The sequence below is a fragment of the Barbus barbus genome, assembly GCF_936440315.1.
Source record: "Barbus barbus genome assembly, chromosome: 26".
NCBI classification, from domain to species: Eukaryota; Metazoa; Chordata; class Actinopteri; order Cypriniformes; family Cyprinidae; genus Barbus; species Barbus barbus.
Genome location: NC_136754.1, coordinates 25,102,136 through 25,120,148, shown reverse-complemented (window position 1 = coordinate 25,120,148; position 18,013 = coordinate 25,102,136). Strand labels below are relative to the sequence as shown.

At 39.0% G+C, this 18,013-nt stretch overlaps 1 protein-coding gene across 1 annotated transcript in view; it reads right to left on the bottom strand.

Moving 5' to 3' along the window:
- st6galnac5a (ST6 (alpha-N-acetyl-neuraminyl-2,3-beta-galactosyl-1,3)-N-acetylgalactosaminide alpha-2,6-sialyltransferase 5a) overlaps window positions 1-18,013 on the bottom strand; it is a gene marked incomplete at both ends in the record, with an annotated part of 36,868 nt that overhangs the window by 4,817 nt on the left and 14,038 nt on the right. The window contains one exon of the mRNA XM_079380304.1: window positions 3,836-4,248. Within this exon, the coding sequence (XP_079236430.1) occupies window positions 3,836-4,248 (413 nt within the window). The remainder of the gene's footprint in view (window positions 1-3,835; window positions 4,249-18,013) is intronic.

The following is an 18,013-nucleotide window of genomic DNA, read 5'->3' as shown; positions in this document are numbered from 1 at the left end:
TGACCAGATGCAGGAGAAAACAACAGAAGTGGTGAAAACTGAACTGCTAAGTCGTGAAAAAACAAAATGCCAGAACATTGGGCTGTGTTTGTGCCGCAGGGCTGTCTGTCACTGCCTGGCTGGAGAGCAAAGACACTGCGTCCCGAATTGCCAAGTGCTCCTGCATGACTATTTACATGACCTACAATGCACAAATTATAGCACCATCAGCCTGAATTACTTTGGGGTTTAAGTTTCAGAAGGTCCTTGAGGGCTAAGGTTCTCATGGCCCTATGACTCTTTAAAAAAGCAATAAGCCATGAGACACCATGCGTAACAGTGATTTTACCACAGGAAATGGGTGTTCACAACATGACTAGACTGGTTTATTGCTTTTATAAAATAAATATAAATGTGACAAGATACCACTGTTCAATAGTTTCAACAGTTTTGTGTGTTCATTTAGTTTCATACATTCATTTTATGACTGATAATTAACAGAGGAAAGAATCCATATATATATATATATATATATATATATATATATATATATATACACTATATTGCCAAAAGTATTGGATCACCCCCTTCTAATGAACATGTTTGACTACTTTAGTAATTTCTATGAGAACAAATCTTAATGTTTAAGCATATAATGATATTCTAAGGAATCGTGTGTTTCTAATTTTATAGCAACAGTTTGGACAGGACTCTTTTCAATTCTAACATGACAGTGCCTCTGTGTATAAGGCACGGTTCAAAAAGACATGATTGATTCAGTCAGTGTGGAAGAACTTGACTGGTCTGCAGAAAGCCAAGTCCTGATCCCAGCTGAACACCTCCGGTGTGACTTTATATGCAGACCTTGAGCCAAAAACTCATCACCAAACACCAATGACTTGTACATAAGGGTACTGTCATTTTAGACACGTCCAAAACTGTTGCAACAGAGTCAAGTTCTTCCACACTGACTGAATCAATCATGTCTTTTTGAACTGTGCCTTATACACAGAGGCACTGTCATGTTAGAATAGCAAAGGGTCCTGTCCAAACTGGTCCCCCTAAAAGATCTGTAAAGTTCTGGAAATGGAAATGTTATTTCCATTAACGGTTATTGCATACTGTATGTATTCTTCCAACAATCCAAATGGAACGCGCTAGTAAAATACTCTGAGCCATTTTTTTTTTTAGTGAATCAAAAAAATACAGCTAAAAGTAGTCTGATTTCCAAGCAAATGACTCTAATGATCTTTTACTTTTTAGTGAATTAAGACCATACAGCACAACCATTGTAGTTCAATTCCTGAATGAATAAATCTTATGAACTGGTTCTTTGTTGTGAATCACCCACATACAATTTGTTGCATTGTCTCATGAGACTTAAATCAGTGTATTTTGGTTGTTCATTACAGCATGCAGTTAAAGATGCACATTAATGAATATGAATATCAAACAAATGACTGAAATATGTAGTCAAATGTTTTATATTGTTGTTTATTTAATATTGTATATGGGTAGGGCCAATTATAGGATTACATTTTTGATGCTTCTACAAAGACAGAAATGTTCTTAAAATGTCTTTGTAAACACCTTTAGCAAGAACTGTTTTAAATGTATTAACAAAATGATTATCTACAGCAAATCCTACTCAAAATATTACCGTACTAATGCACGTTTCTTCAAAGCAATAGAAAAACAAGACTATCTTTGAAAAAAGTGCATAATGTTTGAAGTAATAATGTTTATAAACCATATATATTTAGAACCATATATATATATATATATATATAATTAATTACGTTGCTTAAACAATTAGAAACAAGCATCATGTACATAGGTATAGTTTAATACTAAGGACCGAAAACCAATTCTTTATAAACACAAATGCTCGCCTTGCTCTGTTCAGCGATGCGCGTTCATGACTTCACGTAATACGTAATTACATTGAAAAAGTCAAAAAAGGTAAAACAACGATGTCTGACGATTTTGAACTTGGAGGATAAGATGAGATGGAGTTTTTCGCCCTGCCCTATACCTTTTTGAACCAGAATACACAGAAGAAGAAATTAGGCAGATGGAGGACACTGCTGTGGCGACACAAACCTCTCAAGCGTGACCTTTTTAACGTAATTACGTATTACGTGAAGTCATGAACGCGCATCGCAGAACAGAGCAAGGCAAGCATTTGTGTTTATAAAGCATATACATTTTTATTTTATTTTTTTAAATTACCGATCGTTTCGCTAGATAAGACCCTTATTCATCGCCTGGTATCGTTTATAGCCCTTTGAAGCTGCACTGAAACTCTAATTTTTACCTTCAACCGTTTGGAGTCCATTGAAGTTCACTATATGGAGAAAAATCCTGGAATGTTTTCATCAAAAACCTTAATTTCTTTTCGACTGAAGAAGGAAACATAAACATCTTGAATGACATGGGGGTGTGTAAATGATCAGATAATTTTAATTTGAAAGTGAACTAATCCTTTAAAGTAACTTTTGATAGACCAGCTCTTTGAAATTCTGTATGCAAACAAACATGGGAAAACACTGACCAAACCAATAAAGCCAACAGCAGCCATCCTTCTCCAGTCCAATTCTGACATCTAACAGAGACACATTTTTGTTTCACGTGGTTGGTATGATTCTCACAGCAATCTTTTGTCTTCTCCGCTTTTCATTTGTCACTTCTGGGAATAACACCAAAGAAAATGATACAAGATGAAAGACACACTTTGACGGCTGCAATAAGACTGCTGTGGTAATAAGGGACAGCAGCTACAAAACACTCCTGTATCATTCTAAGCCAGTTCATCAGTCGTAATATTTGCATTTCTTACTAATGAGCCTCCAAAGAGTTTTAAGGAGCACTCTGTAAAAATAGCGTTTTTGCAATAAAACCCACATGAAAAAACATCCACTACAGGATGACACATCACCATAACTAGATTAGTGTTTGTTTGAACTATCAGAATATAACCAGGGCCTGTAAATTTACAGTATTCGCTTTAGAAAATAAAGGTTCCAACAGGGGGCTCCACAATGATGCCATAGAAATAGATCTTTGGGTTCCCCAAAGAACCTTTCAGTGAACAGTTCTAAAAAAGAACCATTTTTTTCTTTGTGTGAAGAACATTGAATTAGTCTTTTCACTTTTTCACTATAAAGAACTTTTTGTGCAATGGAAAGGTTCGATGTATGTTGAAGGTTCTTCAAAAAACTATCCATGTCAGTAAAAAAACTTTGTTTATAAGAGTGAATGACAAATTCATGTTCCGTGGACAAAAAGTGAATATATTAAACCCCCATTCGCTGCAAACACACAGACACACACACACACACACACACACATGCACACACACTTGCTTTGATTAAGTGGAGATCTTGGCTTAATGTTCAAATCTAGAATCCCACACAAACTGATTTCCCATGTGATCCTAGAGTTGAAAGGGAAAAAGAAGCTGGTCTTCTCAGAAAGCAGTAAATGTGGAATAAGAATGGCCTCTGCAGACTCTATTCTAGGACACGCATCATCTTTCCTTTATAACACCTTTTTAAAATAAAAATAGGTCACGAAAAATTAGTGCATGTCACATGGATAATATTGGCACGTTGATGAAAACGTCTGCTATCTCAATCATGTAAATGCACGCCTTCGGTTAATCGAGTTCTGCAGATCCATTTTAGTTCAGAAATGGGTTTGAAAATATTTTGCCTTTATACAATGAAACATCAAAGTAGTGTATCATCACATATTTAAGCTCCTGAACTGTATCATTACAGATACTAAAATTGGCCTCTTATCAAATAATACAATTTTAAATTGGCTCTGTAAAACATAATAAAGTGCCCGTTACCTGTCTTTGCCGGTCTCTCTCTTGAATAGTTCATCAAACTGGAGCATTTTCTGCCAGGAGATGATATAGACCTTGAGTTTGGGCAGCACTTGGTTCATAAGCCGCAGGTTGTTATAAACCAGCCCTTTCCCATCACGTCGCATATAACTGCTGGGTCCCCAGAAGATGAAGACCGTGTCCTGACTGGAGTTGAGGAGTTCGTGGCGGCTGCGCAGCACTCTCTGCATGCTGGAATGAGCGATGACCCTCAGGCTCGTGCGGTGACCCACGTCCACCCCGTAGCCACGGGCCGTGGGCGCGTCATTCATTCGGATGACACACTCCGCCTGATCGATCTCTTTTCCGCGACCCCCACCGGTTAGATGACCCGAGCTGGTGACCAGCGCGCAGCTCCTGCAGTGCATCTTCAGAGGCTGTGGGGAAGAGAGTGGAAAGATTAGCTCCATGCAAGTGTAAAACCATAGTCAATATTTCATACAGAGTCTATATTAGAGGCAGCGGTCATTTAAATAATGTGGCTAAGCAAATGTAAACACTGGTGTACCAGTTCAAGGCAAACAAGATAAATCCCAATGCCTTATTGGTATGTCTTTAACTTCATTTTTATAGGGGTTGGAGATTCAAATTTTTGTTATATAAAGTTCAAATTAAAATTGTTTTAGAAACATTTATACCAGGCCATCACCAATTATGTTTTCCAAATGCCTTTTATTTATTGACGTTTTATCCAGACCTTTAATCTTAATATACTGTAAAAATCGGTCATATAAATATTAGCATATTCAAACTAAATGTTAATATATTAATTAACTCATGTGTGATTATATTAATAACATTCATAATTTTTACACAAAATATAACAACTAGTCCTCAGTCGCAGTATTATCATTGTATTATTTATATATTAGTATACTATTATGGCATTTATTTAATTACTTTAATTCTAGTTTAAGATATTTGTTAATAATATTATTATTTTTCAAATATTTCTATGTAGCTTCAATTTTAAATTTTTAATAATTTTTAGAACTTCAACCAATTTTTTTGTTCCTTTTTAAATAAGTTTTACGCTTTCATGGAATATTTAACTTCTGTTTTAGTTTAGCTTTGTTACGTTTACCGAAAACTATTTTTAATAGTTTTAGTTAACAGCAACAACAACACTTTACAGTTGTGACATCATTTCCAGCATTACTAACATGCTGGAAATATAGTGCTTGAGATAAAACATGTAATGCGAATATTTTGAGCAGAATATAATAATAATCAGAATATTTGTAGTGTGTGTCATTTCTAATCGTACTGTAATTCTGTTAAATTATGCAAAAAAAAGGAAATATTATTTCATTGTTTGTATTTAGGATACATAAAATGCTAGCTATCAAATTAGCCTTGTATTTCCATCAAACAATGATATTAAAGAGATAGTTTACCCAAAAGTGAAAGTCAGGTATGGAACAACATAAGGATGAGTAGGATGATGACAAGAGCATTTTTATTTTTGGGTGAACTATCCATTTAATATACAGCATATGTGGTGAAAATGACACGTTGGTAAAAAAAAAATAATAATAATCTTTGGTTAAAGAAGAAAATTTAAATAGATTACTGAGACTTAAAACTGTGTTTTAAGAGAACTTATTTTAAAGAGTAGTTTATTAGTTTGTTTGTTTTTTTCCACAAGGGCCAAGTGTCCACTGGTGAAGAAACATCCGTACATGACTAAACAACTGTTTAATTTTGCCTTCAGATCCTCTTTTGGTGCTTTGGGTTATAGGTCTGGTAGAATGCACCCGAGAATCAATGGAGACTCTTCAAATTAAAAGATCTATTTAGAGGAAAATGTCCTAGTTTCAAAGATACTGTTGACATATGCACTGCAATTTTGCCTGAGGATTTCTTTATTCACAACATCTTGTTGCTTAGACATAATTGAAGAGGTTAGTAATTCAGGCCTCCTGACCTTGAATAGTTTTAAAATCCGTCCAGCTTCTCTTACACATCTCCACATTCAAACCACATACTATTCCACTGCGTGCCTTTCCATTCTCTACAGCTTTCCATGAATTATTCCAAGCTGACATAAAAGCACGATTGGTATTCTTACAGTGATAAGGGCACAGTCCCTTCAGCCCCATCCTTGGGGGATAAAGTGTTTTAGGAATAAAGGCCCATCTTCGCTTCTCAAGGAAGTGTTGCATTTACGGTGAAATTTCTCTTCCCCATCCTCTGTCACGCTCTTTAAATCAATAATATGCAAAGAGTGCTGCCAGCGTTGCGTAATTTGTCCTGGATGAAGGCATCTGCTGTGAGGGAAATAATAATAACAAATGGCGTCATGTATTCTTCTGGCAGTGCTGTGGCATTTGCATGCATCTCCTCTTGGCGTCCGATGCTCTCTAGGTAATGAAACTCAGCTGCAGGTCAAAAAAGACACAAGTGCTGCTCCACTGACATAATGTTTTATGAGGCTGGGAATCCTTGTGGGACACATGAGCTTCCTGTATCGCCCAAAATCCTTCGTTTAACTGCTGAAAAACGTCCCGATATAGTTGATAGCTGCATGAGACTCTTGAGATCTGTTTTATCCAGATGTTGCATTATTGAGGGTTAAATGAACACAATGGCAATTCCTTAGAGTCGTTGTCCAACAACTCTTAACATGTGGACATTTAGATATGCCCTGGGACAGCAAACATCTACTATTTTTGGCATATTCAACTCAAATCCATGCAATATTGAAATCTAAACAGCACAAAAACACATGAAATGGGATAAACTTGATGCGAACCACATTAACACATGGTTCGTGTTCAGAGGCACTCATTGCCAGTGTATGGACCGCCAACCACAGATCTCCAAAATCCTCTGTTCTTGGCCATACTTTCCAACTGGTTCCAGGTGTAACCCATCTTGAAGGTGTCAGCCTTGAGGTCATGTTGCCAGGTGTCTCTTGGGTGGCCACTTCAATGCCTGCCCCCTTATGTTGGTTGGCAGTTTACAAAGGGTATCCTCTATCCAGCCCCATCTTCTCTTCCTTATTTCTTATTCAGCAGGAAGTTAATGTGTCCTTTCCCAAAGGTTTTTATTGCTGATGGTGTCAGGCCAGCGGATCTGGAGAATCTTTCTATGACAGCTATTGATGAAGGTTTGGACCTTCCCGATGGTCATCTTGATTGTCCTTCAGGTTTCAGCTCCATACAGCAACAATGACTTGCCGTTGGAGTTGAAAAGGCAGGTCTATGTTGCCGAGGACAAATATCTGGAGCTCCAGATATTCATGAGCTGTATGAAGGCTGTATTGGCAATCTTTGCCTTTACTTTCAGTGCCCTAGAGACACGCATATCACCTTGGAAATCTTGTGGCTCCCCTTTCGGGGGGAGTCCGAGCTTCTGGCAGTTTTAAGTTCAGTAACTTTGTCGATTCACTTTAGACCAATCAGCCCATGGCTGGAATGATGAAGCTTTCACTTCTAAAGGAATTCATTAAGAATTTACGCATTATACGTGCACCAGAACACTTTACTCGGCACCAACAAAACCAATATGCAAGTAACCGCTTGTTAACTATTTAGATGCGCTTCTAGGCTTTGACCCCTTTTAATTAAGGTGATGTGATTCTCCAATGGTTCTAACAGGTTGTGTTTAGCTGATGTGTTTACCTGCCATTACACTCTACTCTCTTGCGCACGAGTGCTCTCTCTCTCTCTCTCTATCTCTCTCTCTCTCTCTCTCGCTCTCTCTCCATGCCTTCCGTGCGTTGGCATCTATGTTTAATGTGTGTATGTTTGTGTCTAGTTCGATGTTGCATGTTCCCCTGTAGTGTAGTTTAATAAACATCCATATGTATTCACGCTTGGTTGTCTGTGTCTGCTGCTCACAGAACGAGGTCACTTCAACGTTTCGGTTTTGTTACATGCTCTATGAGCAATGTATTAAGGAGGAAATTATTTTCCTTAGAGTCAATAGACGATTAAAACTGTCCGTACTGCGGACGAACAAATCATCTTATTGTACTATTAATGCTATAATTCCTGAAGATGAATATATAATTGATAACACGTTATGATTAATTATGTTCATCTCACTTTGAGCTAATTTGCTACAGATGATACTTAAAATTGAGCAAAAACTAGTTTGGAAACAACTGGATGAAAACAGGTTACAGGCTTTTTCATTTTGGCGTTTTCACTTTGTCAATAACAGAACAGCGCAAAAAGTGGATGTAAGCTTGCGTCACAATCACTATGTAGTATATAGTAAATGAGTGAACGAGTCAGCAGTTTTGGACAGAGTATACGCATGAATGTGTAATACATCTGTGTCATCTGTTGTCTCATGCGGCTCATGATTTTCCATCCTCTTTTTCCACAACGACAGCTACTCAGAGTTTTATGAGAAAGGCTCTTGGCACGGTGCTGACGCTTTTATCATTACTGAAGTAACCAGTGTAAATACGCCGGATATTGATTACAATAACGGAAGAAACAGATCAGTTTTCATCAATTGCAAAATGACAAAGTGCAGACAGTCAATCCTAAAGATTGATTTGAAAACCAAATCAGATTTGTATGCAGTGTGAACAAAACGCATCAGTGTCCTGAGAGTTTTCTACAATGCTTGAGCTTTTACTTCACACTGTGAATTACATATTGCAGAGAGAGCCAGACTCTGTCCATCAAGCTTGAGGAAATGTCACTTGGAAAAGGCACAATCAGATTGACGGCCATCTGAGACGCAGATGACAAGAGCAATCTTACAAAATGACACATGACCGCTACCCTGGCATGATGACTTGATTTTGTGTAATTCTATAAAAGGTCAGCTAAGATTATTTTACTGAGTGCTGTACTTGAAGGTTCAAAATAAAATATTTAATGAACTGAAAATGATGCAAATTTAGCAGTAGTTATTTGCTTCACAACATTAATACACCTTGAAGTGTCAAATACAGCTGCTTTTTTCTTTTTTTTTTGCAGTGCCACTGCATCTCCAGAAGTGCTGGGGGCAAAATATGCTTGAACTAAAACATTAATTGCTGTCTGGTATCATGAGAAAAATGTTTATTATATATTTCACTATTATTAGAGCATTTTAACAGGACAGTCAGACATGTGTTTTGTGAATGATGAATTATGTAATAATTCAATTATGCAAGAGTTCTGCACATGGGGTCCGATGAAGTACTCTTCTAAAAACCATATGGTTTATGGTACCAAATGTCCATGTTAAAACAATCTGAAGCAGAAGGCAGAATGAATTAAATTTTATTAATTAGGGATGCTTCAATATGAAAATTCTGGCAAGTTGACAATTATTTTTTAACGTCATGGCCAATAATCAATAAATGGCCATTATTAATTATAAATGGCTATTAATAAAGTGGTAAGTTCTTATTGGAAAAACATCCCTGTGGCAACATTTTTGCACAATTATATTTTGTTGCTTCTTGCATATTTCGCAACACTTTAAAGGTGAGTAAGTGGCGCTGAAAGCATTTTCGGTTTTCTCCAAAATAAATGAATGTGAATCTCTCAACGTGTAATGTTGGTGGTTGTAAATATTGCGGCAGTTCAGAGATGAAATGTCTTGTGAGAGTGGTGGTAAAAGATTAATTCAACCTACCCTAAACCGAGTGTTAAAGGGGTCATCGGATGCAAAATTCACTTTTACATGTTGTTCGAACATAAATGTGTTTTGGCAGTGTGTGTGTACACATCCACCCTATAATGATAATTTTTTTTTTTTTTTTTATAATTCACATAATTCTTGACCCCTCAAATCAAGCCATTCTCAGATTCTTGGCTGTGTGACATCACACAGATCCAGGCCCCTCCCACAATTGTTGATTGACAGTGGCGCTTTACCTTAGACCTGCCCTGAATGAGCTGTCATCAGTCCACCGTTGTTTCAACGATGGAGCAGATGTAGGCAAGAATGTCTCCATTAGAGGTGTTCTGTTGTTGGATGTAATAATGAACATAGCAGTCATCATTTACTCCCGACATCTGAGCCGCTGAAGACGCAGTGGATTACAATTGTTTTTGAAGGGAATGTACCCCCCGATCTACCTAAATGCGTCTATGTTCGTGCAAATCATTCGTGATCCAGCCTCACCTACAGAAGAAGTGCGTATAAGGTTTATGAATCTTTACAAATCACCATTCCTAATATTGTGCAAGGTAGACAGTTTTGCGGCTTAAGTAAACAGTATAGCTCATCACCCCTAGGAAGAGAGGGGTGAGCAGAGATCATTAGCATTTAAAGCGACATGCAACAAAACGAGTTGCTGTGAAAAAAGAGCTCTTTTTGACAAGGAAAAAGGGTGTTGTTTTACACTACCATTTAGAAATTTTAACCAAAGTATGTTATAGACTTTTCATTAAGACCCTAAAGAATCATATCAACCTGTGGAAAATGGGCATCCGGTGACCCCATTAATAAAAGCACACGAGACAAAAACACATTGCCATTTTACCTTGCATACACAAACACTTGATCCTTTTTTTTTATCATGGCTCATGTTTTACACTATTTAATACTTTGCATTACAAGTGCAGCACTGTACCAGGTGAGCTACAGAACAAGTTTACTACATCAGAAAAGTTAAACATATGGAGCTGATTATTTGATGTAAACATCAAAATGTATTAGTTTACAAAGCAACCACTATGTTAAAAGTGTTTTGAGGTCATAATGTAATATTGTGCAAGGAACTGCCCAAAAATATGTATTTATTAATCAATAATCTGCCTTGTAATCATCATTTGTGTGAAACTGAATAAAAGTTGGTGGTGTTTTGCTCTTACTAGTGTTCATTTCAGCTGGAAACTGTAGTGAACTGTATGTATGGAAGGCAGAGGTACATTTTTCCCGAGAGGCCATGTTTAATTTATTTGGACTTTAAAAGATTAACTGTAAATGAGTTCAGTGACCCCAAAAGTAAGCCAGCCGCTATGGAATTGATATTCACAAATTCACTTTCAATATTTTTGGCCTTTATTTGATGGTAGGCAGGGAACACTGAGAAAGGAAAGTGTAGAACAGGGTCAGGAAAGGACCTCGAGTCAGAACTCGAACTCGGGTCGCCTCAAGTACGGCTGCACCATATGTCAGAGCTCTGCCTGCAAGACAACAATGGAGGCCTGATTATCCATTGGGAATGGATGTACCAGAATGTGATCGAGTTGATGAATTGTGCATCGTTAAACCAGAAAAATCCTAATTAAGCAAGTATGGTCAATTTTGATTTCATGTTTATTTTAACACCCCAACAATAGAAGATCTAATATGGTCTGCCCCAGGCTTTTTTTCCGCAAGCTTCCTTTGTTTAGATGCCGTTCTGAATTGAGAATCCATGATGTTTAGTCTGTCCTCCAAGGAACTCACGAAACAGAATTAAGAACAAAGACAAAAAGACACAGTGAGGGAGGGAGTAATTAGTCTCAGTGTGCATGCTGCAGGCAACTCTCGAATTAAAAAAAAATAGATATCTCTTTCAGAGAGGAAATAAAAGTGCATTTGCATTGTGGGAGGAAGTAGCTCTGGGGCATCGTCGATTAAAGGCCCTGCCGAGATCGCTGACTCTCTGTAAATCGCTCTGCTGACCTGAACGGCCCGCGGTGCACATGATATACGAAGCTAACAAAGGAGACACGATGGGGCGCACCAGCCATAACGAAGCAGGCGGCAATTAGCCAAATCCCATCGGCGTTCCATCATCACCCTGCTCATGTTCCAAGCTGCATGCTCCTGCATGTTCTTAATTAGACAAAAGCTTTTTTTTTTACATATTCTACTAAAAAAAGACATTTATTCCAGTTATTTGGAGCTTCCAATAACAGCAAAGAGGCCAGATGAGGAGAAAGAGAGGAGGTTTTATTATGTTTCAAACAGAACCAAACAGCTGTAGATGAAGGTGACACAACTCTTTCCTGAAAATGAAATGTACCGAAACATCTAGTGATGTTCTTGTCTGTGATGTTTTGAAGGAAGTTAGAAGGAAACAAGTCAAGTCATCATTGCACAGACTCATAATGGAACAGCACAGAACATTAATCTCTAAATGACTATTCTGGCTGTGAGACTTTCTGATAAAGCTGTTTTTGTTTCTGAAGAACTGGATATTATTTTTGTCTACTGAATGCTGCTTTTGTCAGAGGGCATTATGCCTCAATTTGTACTGTGTTTTTGCCAACCCAGGCTCATTGGAAAAACATGCCTGTGGCGATATTTCTGCAAAATGATAATATATTGCTGGTTGTAGGTTTCGTGACACTTCCGAAGTGAAATGTCCAGCGAGTGGTGCTAAAAGTGTGTTTTATCTGAAACAGATGAACGTTAATCTAGCTAAGTTTTATTGTGTTGGTTGATGTATTGATTGTGGCAATTTGGAAATGAAATGTCCAGTGGGTGGAGCTCTATCGCATTTAGCACAGACACTAAACCCTTATCCTAACCGATAGTGTTAAAAGCAAATGTTTGACAAAAGTACATTTGCTAACGTTCTTTCATCATGACTCATGTTTCACAGTTAATGTTCATATTGCCAGAGCATTGCTGTACCGGGTGCGCTACCAAGCAAGTTTACCACATGTATGTGATGCAAACATGAAAATGTATTAATTTACAAATGATGCAGTATGGTAAATGTGTTTTGAGGTCATAACATAGTATTGTGCAAGATATAACAGTATTGTGCATAGTATTGCACAAAGACAAGTCCTTAATATTAATAATATGCCCTGCTAATCATAATTATTTAAAAGGAATAAAAGTAATTTTTTTATGTTTTACAGCCCCTAGTGTTCATTTTAGCTGGAAACTGCAGTGAGTTGTGAGTATAGTTTTGTAATGTAGGCAGGCAGAGGCATGTTTTCTACAGCGCTGCAGCAAAAAACAAACAAAAAAATCCTACTAGTGCAGTCTGACTCATGAACAAATGACTCTTATATGTGTGTGTGTGTGTGTGTATCAGGGGCGGACTTACCCATTAGGCAAAGGTAGCCTTGGGCCCCCAAACTGCCTTGGGCCCCCAAAAGCCAAGGGCCCCCTAAAATGATTTTCATGTACGAGATGCGCATTAAGCGCAGACACGCAAACGGTTGCTGTTTACGGTGTTTATTGCCACAACAACCATCTGCGTGTCCGGGTTGAATGTGCTTCTTGTGTATCCTGCTTGTAGCAAATATAAATATAATGCATCTAAAGCTGACTGGTGTGACTTTATATGCAGACCTTGAGCCAAAAACACCAATGACTTGTACATAAGGGTACTGTCATTTTAGACACATCCAAAACTGTTGCAACAGAGATGGAAATATTTTTTTTAATACATGAATTATGTTTCCATATTTGTTGTCACAGTTTTGCCTTTTTCTGTTCTAAAGAAGGGGGTGTTACAACATAGTGTCTATGCAAGTCATTGGTGTTTGGTGATGAGTTTTTGGCTCAAGGTCTGCATATAAAGTCACACCAGAGGTGTTCAGCTGGGATTAGGACTTGGCTTTCTGCAGACCAGTCAAGTTCTTCCACACTGACTGAATCAATCATGTCTTATACACAGAGGCACTGTCATGTTAGAATTGAAAAGGGTCCTGTCCAAACGGTTGCTATAAAAATAGAAACACACGAATATCATTATATGCTTAAACATTAAGATTTGTACTCAAAGAAATTACTAAAGTAGTCAAACATGTTCATTAGAAGGGGGTGACCCAATACTTTTTGCAATATAGTGTATATATATATCACTACTTTCAATCATGTCTGTCTGTATTTTTGTTAAATGAGTCAAAAGTATTTTGAAGTATGAAAAGTACACAAAAGTATTGCAAGAGAGACACGTTTTTTAGGGCTGTTTGGATGTAACCCATCCAGCATCATCTGTGTGTTTGTGAAAGGTAAAGCCTACGGATTCATCTTCATCCTCCAACTTAATCTGTGAGCCGCAGAGGCTACTCTGACTTCATACTGAGGGCTCATCGCCTCCTCAGCAGGAGAAAGACACTCAGAGAATGTGTCTCTAATATGTCTGTTCATCTTAGGTGATATGACTGAATAGAAAAAGGAAAGACAGAGGGTCCAAGAGAGAGAGAAAGAGCAGTAAAACGATTGAAAAAAAAAAGAACCAGGAGACACTGTCAGAATTGAGTTGAGATGAAGACACTCCCCGTTGGGATGATTGCTTTGCCCTGAATACATAAGGTGCTTCCCTGCAAACATTTCGTGTTGTTTGCAAGCACAGATTAGGTCCGGCCGCAGACATCCACGATTCTTTAAAACAAGCCCCCAGGTAGGAATTAGCATCCATCCCCTGGCTTATAAACCAGAGATGGGCCACAATGATAAAAAGCTCCTCTCAAGGAGAGCGATGGTGGGGGTATAGAGAGGAGAGACATACTCTAGAAGGGGCAATCATAGTAAAAGGTGAGCAGGGGTTAGGATTGCAAGAACAAGTGCACTGAAGGGGGAGGTGTTCTGGAGGGGGAAAAAGGAAAAGATTCAAGCATGAATCATGGGACTACTTGAAAGAGCACTTTTCTGAGGTAGATGATGACATTTTATAATAACATTCAGGTTCTGACCCAGAAACACCCAGAATAGTATATTTTAATGTCAAAAACATGTTGTAAATATAGTATAATAATGTAATACCTATAAAAGTAGGATTCAATACTAAATTTCACACGTTTCAATGTTAAAATTGTAAGTTTGGAAAGGATGGCATATTGTTGAAGACTAAAATGTGAAAGAAATGAGTTAGCACTTCGATCGTCCGAAGGTCCATGGGTTTTTTAATCAAGTTTTTGGTTAAAGGCCTGAAATAAGGTAAATGGGACTACAGAACATTACATGTCATCATGGCTTAGTGATGGTGACCCCGAAGTGGTGTAGTTTGTTTATAGCCTACTTTAGCTTTTTACTTCTGCTGATTGCCAAATGTCATAAATGCATAAATTTAGTTCATTTGTGAAGATTATCATGATGAGTAAAATATGTGAGAATCCTAAAATTTTGTTGATAACAGAGCTTATTTCTGCAATAATCCAAAAGCCAATTGAAAAATGAAGGGTAGTCAGGTCAAGGGAACCTTGGTTCAAGGGAACCAAGGGATATTTTGTATATACACTGAACAAAATTATAAACACAACACTTTTGGTTTTGCCCCCATTTTTCATGAGCTGAACTCAAAGATCTAAGACTTTTTCTAAAGCAGCCGGACCTGATGGGATAACCGGCCGTGTTCTGAGGTCCTGCGCCGATCAGCTGGCTGGTTTGTTCACTTCTATCTTTAATGAGTCCCTTGCTACCTCCGTGGTTCCCACCTCATTCAAAAAATCCATCATTATCCCTGTGCCAAAGAACAATAAACCCTCTTGCCTGAATGACTATCGCCCAGCTGCCCTCACATCTATAGTCATGAAGGTTTTTGAAAGACTTGTAAAGAGCCACATTTGCTCCTCCATCCCTGATACTCTGGACCCTCTTCAGTTTGCCTATTGCCCAAACAGATCCACGGACGATGCCATTTCTCACGTTCTCCACTCTTCCCTCACACACTTGGACAGCAACAATGGAAATTATGTAAGGCTGCTATTCATTGACTATAGCTCAGCTTTCAACACTATAGTCCCCATCAAGCTGGCATCTAAACTCACAGACCTCGGCCTAAACTCCTCACTCTGTGGCTGGATTCAAGACTTCCTCACCGGCAGACCTCAAGTGGTGAAAGTTGGCCAGTTCACCTCAAACTCCATCACTCTGAACATAGGAGCCCCACAGGGCTGTGTCCTGAGTCCCCTGCTCTACTCTCTCTACACGCATGACTGCGTGTCCTCTCACAGCTACTGTCAAATTCGCTGATGATACTGTGGTTCTGGGCCTCATCTCCAACAACGATGAGACCGCATACTTGGATGAGGTAGAGAGTCTCACATCATGGTGCCAGGACAACTGTCTCTCTCTGAATGTGAGCAAAACTAAAGAGCTGATCATGGACTTCAGGAAGAGACAGCAGCAGCCCTACACACCTCTTATGATCAGTGGGACCCCTGTGGAGAGGGTGAGCAGCTTCAAGTACCTCGGTGTAAACATCTCCGAGAACCTGACTTGGACTACACACATCCAAACACAGGTTAAGAAAGCCAGGCAAAGACTGTACCATCTGCGACAACTGAGGAAATTCAGGGTCTCACCAGCAATCCTGAAAACTTTCTATTCAGGGACCATAGAAAGTGTATTGACTCAGTGCATCTCAGTGTGGTATGGAAACAGCTCCAATCAGGACTGCAAAGCACTACAGAGAGTTGTGCGCTTAGCTGAGCGCATCTCAGGGTCTGCTCTCCCCTCTCTGCAGGACATCTACCTCAAACGCTGCAAAAATAGAGCTGTTAAAATCTTCAAGGACTCAAATCACCCTGGTAACCAGCTATTCACTTTGCTTCCATCTGGTAAGCGCTTCCGTAGCCTGATGGCAAAAACTGAGAGACTTAGGAGGAGCTTCTTCCCCCAGGCCATCAGGCTCCTAAACTCTAACTCGGTGTCATAACATCACTTGACTCCATGTAAATATCACCATATCAATAAGCTATTCATAATTTTTCTCTACCTCATATTGCTGCTATTTATATACCCTGTACAACTTTTTTGCACATTATTTTTGCACATTCCTCTTATTACTATTTAAGTCAACAACATACTGACCTGCACATTTATATTTATATTTTTTATCTTATCTTTTATTTTTATTTTTTCTACTTTTCTTCTCTTAATATTTGTATACTTTATAATTGCACTGTCCTTGGAGCGGACCTGACCTACATTTCACTGCTGGTTATACTCTGTATAATTGTGTATGTGACAAATAAAACTCTTGAATCTTGAATCTTCTATGTACGCAAAAGGCTTATTTCTCTCAAATATTGTTCAGAAATCTGTCTAAATCTGTGTTAGTGAGCACTTTTCCTTTGCCAAGATAATCCATCCACCTCACAGGTGTGGCATATCAAGATGCTGATTAGACAGCATGATTATTGCACAGGTGTGCCTTAGGCTGGCCACAATAAAAGGTCACTCTAAAATGTGCAGTTTTATCATACAGCACAATGCCATAGATGTCGCAAGTTTTGAGGGAGCATGCAATTGGCATGCTGACTGCAGGAATGTCCACCAGAGCTGTTGCCCGTGAATTGCATGTTAATTTCTCTACCATAAGCTGTCTCCAAAGGCGTTTCAGAGAATTTGGCAGTACATCCAACCGGCCTCACAACCGCAGACCACGTGTAACCACACCTGCCCAGGACCTCCACATCCAGCATCTTCACCTCCGAGATCGTCTGAGACCCAGACAGTTGCTGCAACAATCGGTTTGCATAACCAAAGAATTGCTGTGCAAACTGTCAGAAACCATCTCAGGGAAGCTCATCTGCATGCTCATCGTCCTCATCTGGGTCTCGACCTGACTGCAGTTTGTCATCGTAACCGACTTGAGTGGGCAAATGCTCACATTCGATGGCATCTGGCACTTTGGAGAGGTGTTCTCTTCACAGATGAATCCCGGTTTTCACTGTACAGGGCAGATGGCAGACAGCGTGTATGGCATCGTATGGGTGAGCGGTTTGCTGATGTCAACGTTGTGGATCGAGTGGCCCATGGTGGCGGTGGGGTTATGGTATGGGCAGGCGTATGTTATGGACAACGAACACAGGTGCATTTTATTGATTGCATTTTGAATGCACAAAGATACCGTGATGAGATCCTGAAGTCCATTGTTGTGCCATTCATCCACGACCATTACCTCATGTTGCAGCATGATAATGCATGGCCCTATGTTGCAAGGAGCTGTACACAATTCCTGGAAGCTGAAAACATCCCAGTGCATGGCCAGCATACTCACCGGACATGTCACCCATTGAGCATGTTTGGGATGCTCTGGATCGGCGTATACGACAGCGTGTTCCAGTTCCTGCCAATATCCAGCAACTTCGCACAGCCATTGAAGAGGAGTGGATAACCGGATCAACTCTATGCGAAGGAGCACTGGTGAGGCAAATGGTGGTCACACCAGATACTGACTGCCCCCCCCCCCCCTATTTTGACCTTAATAACTAAGGCTAAATTTATCACTCTGCTGCCTGGTGCACCTTCATTATGGAATTAATCCTTTCTGCCAACTTT